At 26.2% G+C, this 8,070-nt stretch overlaps 1 protein-coding gene across 1 annotated transcript; it reads right to left on the reverse strand.

Moving 5' to 3' along the window:
- Positions 1 to 7,431: 7,431 nt before the first annotated feature.
- On the reverse strand, positions 7,432 to 7,732 carry LOC134832696 (keratin, type II cytoskeletal 68 kDa, component IB-like). Its single transcript, XM_063846813.1, has 2 exons — positions 7,615 to 7,732; positions 7,432 to 7,559 (listed from the first exon to the last, which is right to left on the reverse strand). Exons 1-2 carry the CDS (start codon positions 7,730 to 7,732, stop codon positions 7,432 to 7,434), a joined length of 246 nt encoding a protein of 81 aa, XP_063702883.1.
- Between the last annotated feature and the right edge of the window lie 338 nt (positions 7,733 to 8,070).

Below are 8,070 nucleotides of genomic sequence, written 5' to 3' on the forward strand. Positions count from 1 at the left end.
ATTTAATTAAACCAAATTATTATTTAAAAAAAATATTTAAGTAAATATTTAAAATAAAAATTAATTTAATTTTTAAATTATATTTATATTTTCAAATTTAACTTTAAAATTATTTTTTTATAATTTTAATTTTTAAAAATTAGATCAATTTATTAATTATTCTTTTTTATTTTAGAATTAATTCGAATTAAATTTTTAAATGAAAAAAATATTTTTTGGTTTAAAATTAAAAAAAAAAATATTTTCTTTTATTCTTGAATATAAAATTAATTAATTATTTAAAATATTTTTAAAAAAAAATTATAATAGGTATAAAATAAAATACGAAAATTTGTGACTTCTAAGAAAGAAAATAAAATCCAAAAATAATTTATGAAAATTGACGTGAAAAAACAACAAAAAACATGAAATTTAAGATTTTTAATCTTTCGAAAAACGAAATTAAATTTACTACATTCTCCAATTTCTGCACGTGTCACTTAACAATTTCAAGAATGTTTCCCCGAACACTTTTTTCTATTGTCTCTTCAGTATTTTTCCGCTAAACGATTCATCTTAATCGTCTCTCCCATCTCATGTCCTATGACATTTTTAATAACACATTAAGCCGCATCGTGTCTCTTACCATTATTTTCAATTTAAAATTGTCTTGCGAGCTGCACATAAACGCAAACAAAAGACCTTTCTTCTCTTTCTCTCGTATAAAGACAACAATAAAGATCGTTCCACTTTTAATTAATATGGTCACGCTTAATGTAATTCTTTTATTACTTAATAGACTTGTATTAAATTATATTTTCCTCGACGAAGATAGCGAAGAAATAAAAACAAGTAAATTATGAGGAGCTTGTCACACACCTCGTCACAGAGGGAGAAAAAAAAACGTAGCGAGGTGCAAGCATGATAGATTGCTTCCTCTTAATAACAACTTATGCGAGCAAGAATGCAACTCAAGTCACCCCTTTTCTTCAGAAAATTTAATTTTTTTTTTTCAAGAAGGTCGTCTTGCGGCGGGTGCATTACGAGTAATGAATACTTTTTGCGGTGTGTGTGTCGTTAATTACCGGTTATTCCGATAAACAATTCGGTTCTGCTCTGTGGAACGGTCGATTAGTTTTTTTTTCTTTATGGCATTTCGATGCCTCCAGATGTTCACCTTCGTCGCGGAAGGAAGAACGAAAGAAATTAATGGCAAATAAAAAACACACAGAAAGTAATAACGCTCGAGGCTCAAGGAGGAAAGGGATATAAATGTGTGCAAGGCTGCTGTCGACTTTCAGGAAATGCGAGGCAATAAAGATGAATGTAGTGCAACATCGTCTCTAATGGTCTTTTAAGACGTCGTCGTCGTGTGTGTGATAAAAAAGACATTAACTTTAATGATCAGTAAAATTGGGTCGAGCAAGATGGATGCGACGAAAGTAATTAAAAAATTTCTTTTTTTTTTAATTAACTTAAACAGAAACTTTTATCCGGGAATTACTTTATTGACCTTGAAATATTTTTTATTTTTTTTTTTTTGAGAAAATGATGAAAAAAGTCCCATGCAGAGACAAATCACAACGTGACGCTTGTTAGTGCGAGATAACAAAGTGCATAACAGTGAAAATTTTTGATGAAAAGATTTTTCTTGAAAAAAATAAAAATTGTTTTGAGCGTATTTTATTGATAAAAGTCGATTAATCGAAGAAAGTTGAGTTATTTTTAGAAATACAATTTAAGTGTTAGACGAGAATTAGACATAAATGAGCTAAAAATAACGGCAAAACATGTAAACAAGCCAATTAGTTACACGTTCTTTGATAATTGTGCTGTAAACAATCGATACGATTTTGAGCCTTTTAATTGGCGGAATATTCCATTGTTAATCGGAAACGGATTTTGTGAGTAAATAATATTTTTTTCTAAATTTCGAATATTTCTCAGTATTTTTTCTTGAAATAAAGTTCGTATTAATTTTGGTTGATAATTTATCATAAGTTTAAATTTTTTTATAAAAGTATTTTATGGAATTTTTTTTTAATTATTTTTCTAAAATTAAAACATTTTTTAAAATTAAAATTATATTTTTTAAAATAAATAATTAATTAACAAAAATTATTTATAGATAAAATATTAAATTTCATTTTATTTTTAAAATAGATAAAAAAATATTTTTTTTGTCTAAAATATTAAATTTTATAAAATTTTTAAAAAAGCTAATAAAATTAAAATAAATAATTAAATTGAATAAATAATTATAAAAAAATTACTTAATTTTAAAAAATATATTTTAAGCTGAAATAATTATTTAAAAATTATTTTGAATAAAAATTTTTAAATTAGGTAAATAAATTAATTATTTAATTTAAATTTTAAATTATTTTTTTTTATTAATAAATTAAATTCTAAGCAAAAAAGTCTAAGAAAATTTAATTTTATTTTTTTTTAATAATTTAAAAAATTAATTTAATTTTTTTTTAAATTGAAATTAATTAATTAATATTAAAATTTATTTTATTTATTTTTATAAAATTTTAATTTTTTAACTTCAAATTTTAAATTTATTTGATTTTTTTTTAAATCAAAAATATTTATAATTTTTTCGCTTTCACAAAATATCTCACAGAAACTCAGACAGACTCTAATCTTTTTTTTCTTTCTCCATTTCAACGCGTTTTTTCGAGAAATATTCATAACAAGCAACAACAAGAACGCCGAATGACATAAAAATCCCATGTTGCTTCTCTTTTTTTCTGCAGGTCATTGATTTTTCTGTTGTACATTTCTCGTCGATTCTCTCGCTAAACCCCGTATTCTAGTTGTAGGACAAGCTAAAAAAGGGAAAAAAGTAGGAAATGGAAAATCGATACAATTGCAATTTAATACGCCGCCCGTCATACGGCAACTATTCCATTGGGCACCATGAAAAACTATTATCTGTCGTTTTTTGCCTGTTTTTCCTCAATTTGCTTGGATGTTGATTCGATTGTGACGCGCAACGCTGAAGAAGATCGTAAAATCAAATTAAATTAAAAATAAAATTAGAAAAATGTGGCACGAGAGATGCAACAGTCCAGCGCGTCATTTTTTTGCAACGAGAACCTGTTTGCGTTTAAACGTTCTTCTTTCGCATAAAACGACACAAAAAATGTGAAATTATGGCACGCTTTTGCATAAATTATCGTCCTTTTTGCAGGTTTTTTCTCGTGTCGCTTCAGTAAATTCCGTTTCAAGAGTTTTTTTTTTGCGTCGTTCGTTCTCGAGTGCGTCGGAATTTTCACGCGAAAGCCTTAATTTGGGTGGAAATTCAAGCGACAGAACGGCGTCGCGTTGTTGTAGGACTTGAAAATTATTCCGTAATTGCTCGAGAACGTTACATAATGTAATTACAGTCGACTTACAGCGATGCACGTGCCTACAACAATTTTTTTTTTCGTTGCGCTCTGTGTTTAACCGCTGCAAAGGAGTGGCCATTGTATCGTTTCCGTACCTGATGCGTGCGTTAAATTGTTGGAAGAAGTCCATTTGCAGCACGACGAACGTGACAGACATGCAAAATATTGATGGATGGATGCGACTTGAGTGCAACAACCTGCCCGCAAATTTGCATCAAATGTAGGAAATGCAATTATTGCAATTGACAGGCTCGGAATAGCGTCGAAATTTGACTCGGGGGAGTTTTGCTGTCATAAACAATTATTAGTTGTCATTTTAATTGAACAGATTTGAAAATTATTCATAAAAAAATTTAAAAAAAAGTTAATTTGATCAAAAATTTATATGTATTTTTAATATTTTTTTTATAAAAAAAATATTATAATTAAATTAATTAATTAAAAATAAATTTAAATTAAAAAAAAAATATTTTTTAAAATTATCAAATTTGAAAATTTTAAATTAATTAATTTTTTTTTAATTTAAAAATTTAATTTAATTACTTTTTTTATTTTAAAATTAATTTTTTATTTTAAAATTAAATTAAATTTAAAAAAATAAATTTTTATTTATTTTTAAATTAATTGTATAAAATATTTTAATTTTTTTTATATTTAATTTATTAATTTTTTTTTTATTTCAGAACAAATTCAAAATGATCTTATAAAAAAAAATTTAGTCCTTTTAAAATTATTCACAAAAAAAAAAAATTATAAATTATAATAGATAAAAATTTTCTCGCCATAAAAGTCGAAATCTTCTCAAATTTTTTGTTGACTCGCTCGTTTGCTTGCTCAGAACGAAATTTAGGTCGCGTAACCAAACCACGATTTGTAACATTTTTCTCTGCGTTTGAGCACGACGACAACGAAAATTTTGTCTATTATATTTTTTCATGTTTCTATGGAGCGAAAACGCAAAGAAAGTCGACTTCAATTCAATTTTACAATGTTGTTGAGGAATGGCACACGTGTGAACAATTGACAGTTACATTGATTTCATTTGCGATGTGAGGCAAGAAAAAAAAAATGTGAATTGCCTTTGTGTGCTTTCAACTTGACGTCGAGTAGTTGGAGAAATAAATGAGATTTCAATTTTTCTGTCAATTTTGTGACTACTGATTTATGTTGCTTGCATTTTTTTTTGCAAAAGATTTTTTTTTTGAATCAGGAAGTAAAAATAAATTGAAAGTTGACATGTGGGAAATTTATAGTAAAAAATGTAGAATTTGCATTTTTATATTTTTTTTGACTCCGGTATAAAAACTTTTTTTATTAAAATTATTTTTTTTTTAAATTTTAACTTTTACAAGGCTTAAAAATCTTAAATTTCACATTTTTTGAAAATTTTCGTAAATTATTGTTTTTTTTTTATTTTAATCTTTTAAACAAAAATTTCTCTAAAAATTTATAAATATTAAAAAAAAAATAATTTAAATTTTCAATGTTTTTTTTTACCTCAAATTCAACTAACGTCACTATTTTTTAACAATTTGATTTAACAGATTTTAATCTCATTAAAATTTTATCACTTTTTCACCTTTTTTGTACTAAAATGCGTCACTTACTTAACCACTTCTCATTAAATCTCATTAAAAAATGAATCTTAATTCCTTTAATTGCTCACCTCTTACTACTTTTTCATTACTTCATGACAAAAACAAAGAGATTTTAATTGGTCTCTCGATGCATTTTACGCCTTTTTGATCCTTCAAAGTGGTTTTTGTTGTTATTGTCTCGAAACGAGATGAAATTCTGACGTCAAAAGTTTAAGTGCCTTGACCCGTCAGAAAATCTTGAAGCGAAAAGTGTTATAAAGATCAAAGGCGCGACATCAACAACTATTATTATGAAATATTAAATCCTTTACGAGTCTTAAACTCTCAAGACCATCAAAGGCACTCATCCTTTATTCATTCGCTTCGTTATTATTTATAATCTCGAGCGCGGAGTGTTCGAATAATCGGCTTTGATGGTGTTACTTTTTCGACGTAAATTCCCATTTAAAAAAAATATTTCGAGCAACTTATTATTATTTATCCTCATCCGACGCCAATTTAAAGTCATAACAATTTTAAACAATTTTTTTTAAAGAGTTCAGGTTCAGTAGATAAATTATTATTACACTTCATTCGTTTTCGTTCAAGGAGTTTTGCTATTAAGTAAATGACTTGTGAACACACGCGCTGGCACCTGAAGAATTTTATGAAGACAATATGACCAAATTTGAAGTTAATTAAAAAATAAAATTTTGCAGCTGCTTGTTTGTCCTTCTTTTGTAACGGAAATTTTTCTTGAAAATTGCTACAAAAGTCCTTCAAAAAGTGCAAAAAATTGTTGAAACTTTTGAATTGAGATAAAGTGTGATTTGCAATTGGCTTTCTTGGTCACTTTTAACACGAAAAAAGCAAGAAGAACCATATTAATGTTTAAAGAAGAAACAAGAAGAGAAGAAGAGTATAAGTTACGCCTCATTATTTTCTTATGTCGGTACTTTTACTCATTTTCTTGTTATGAAAGAACAGAAAAAGGCACTTTCTTTAGTGTTTTCCATTTTTAAACCAACTACCAAGTTTTTTTTTATAGTTTAAAGAGGAGTTAATTTAACTTCTAAGGAATTAAAAAAAAAAATTTAAAAAATTAAAAATTTTTTTTTTCTTTAAAAGTTAATTTTTTTTTTGAGATGTTAAATTAGCACTTTTTACGACAATTTATTTAATTTTTTTCCTTAAAATTTTTAATTATTTTTTTTTTAATTAATTAAGTTAATTAATTAAAAAAAATTTAATTTTTTTAATTTTTATTTTTTTTTAAATTTTAATTAATTAATTAAATTAAATTAATTAAAAATTAAATTAATTAAAAATTAAACTAATTAAATTGAATTAATTAAATGAAATTTATTTAAAATTAAATCTTTGTTAAACAAATTTTTTATTAAAGAAATTAATTTTACTCCTAAAGATGCTATTTTAATACCTTTAGGTATTGAGATAACTTCTTAAAAAATTAAATTTACATCTTGAGGAGTTGATCTTCTACCTCAGTATGTATAAATTACTTCCAAAAGATTTAGTTTTATACGAAAAGATGTAAAAATGATACTTAGGGTGTTAAATTAACACCTTTAATAAAAAAATTGTACCTCAGATGTTAATTTAACTCCTTAACTTATGAATTTTGATTTTTAATATCAAACTTAAGCTTTTAAATTATTTTACGTCCTTTAGTTGTAAAATTTTAATCTTTTAAGTGTTCAAATAACATCTCAAGGATGTTAAATTAACATCTTAAAGAATAAATTACATTTCTAAGAGGTAAATTAATTCTTTATTTTGAAAAATGAATCCGTTGAGGAGAAAAATCAAATTATGTTTACTCTTTTAAAGTGCTAAATTAAGCTCAAAGTTGTAAAAATTTACATCCAAGACGTTAATTTAACACCTCCAAAGGTAAAAATAATTTCTTTTCTCAATTTTTTAAGCAAAATGTATTCTCAAAAGTTTAATTTTAGTTCCAAAAATGTAAAATTAACTTATTTTCGTTTCATAAACCCTCAAAGACGAAAAAGTTCAATGTTTAAAAATACAAAGCAATTAAGCTTGAGTTCGTGCAAAGTACTAAAAAGAGTACAAGCACAAGAAAATTAAAAATGTTTTAATAAAATATCATAAAAGGAAGTGTTCTTCAAGTATTTTCTACGTTAGATCATAAATTGCAAAAAAAAACGCTCTATCTTGAGTGCTTCTTTTGAACGAACAAAAGAAACTTTTCTGTTAAAAGGGATAAAACTATTATTTCAAGCACTTTTTTATATCTTTTGAATTCATTAATGAATAATTTTTCCATTTTTTTTCTCTACTTTCAGGTAAGCAACCTTTAACATTTGCTGTGAATTTTCCTCTTGAACTGTCAGGTAACACAATTTTTTCCTTTTGCTGGTTAATTTTTTTATTTTCACTTAAAAACTTTTTTTTACGAGAAACTTGAAAATGTGACACTTGAAAATTTTTAATTAACGCCCAAAGCCGAAAGAGTTTGAACTGGCAAAGGCATTTGCGTTTGAAGCGCTGAATCCTCCTCCAAATCCGGGAAAACCTCCGCCTCCGAATCCGCCGCTGAAGGAATTTGCATTCGAAAATGCTGAAAAAAAATTTTTTTTTTAAATTTTCTTAAAATAAAAAATTGAAATTTTCACCATTTGATCCGCTATATCCTCCTCCGAAGCCTCCGAGACCTCCGCCAAGGAGAAAAGGTTTAGCAAATGTCACGCTCAGCAAGAGAGCAAATACAAAAGCGACGGTAATGACCTTCATTGTGATCTTTGAGCAAGTAACAATTGATCGATCAGCAAGTCTTTATTAGCACCTTTGTCTCGAGCAAACTGAATCGCGGATCAAGGTTTCGCGCGATTTTTATTTGATGGTCAGAGCTTTTGTGTTTCGATTGAAAGTAAAAGCGATTTTGATTGTCAAAATTGTCTTGAACTTGAAATGATTAATGAACGAAATGCGCCTTATGAGATTTGAACGGAAGACGTGAATTGGAATAATTGCTGGATCATTCGTTCATAAAGTCATGAAGAATTGACTGAAGAATAAAAAAATGGGAATTTTGTTATTTATCGAAGCACGAAGTAACAATCCTACAAAAA

This window comes from Culicoides brevitarsis, chromosome 2 (genome assembly GCF_036172545.1).
Source record: "Culicoides brevitarsis isolate CSIRO-B50_1 chromosome 2, AGI_CSIRO_Cbre_v1, whole genome shotgun sequence".
Classification (NCBI taxonomy): domain Eukaryota; kingdom Metazoa; phylum Arthropoda; class Insecta; order Diptera; family Ceratopogonidae; genus Culicoides; species Culicoides brevitarsis.

Coding starts and splice junctions, on each gene's coding strand:
- LOC134832696 (XM_063846813.1), bottom strand. CDS start 7,732: ATGAAGGTCATTACCGTCGCTTTTGTATTTGCTCTCTTGCTGAGCGTG. Junction 7,560..7,614: donor AGGATATAGCGGATCAAATG/GTGAAAATTTCA, acceptor ATTTTTTTTCAG/CATTTTCGAATGCAAATTCC.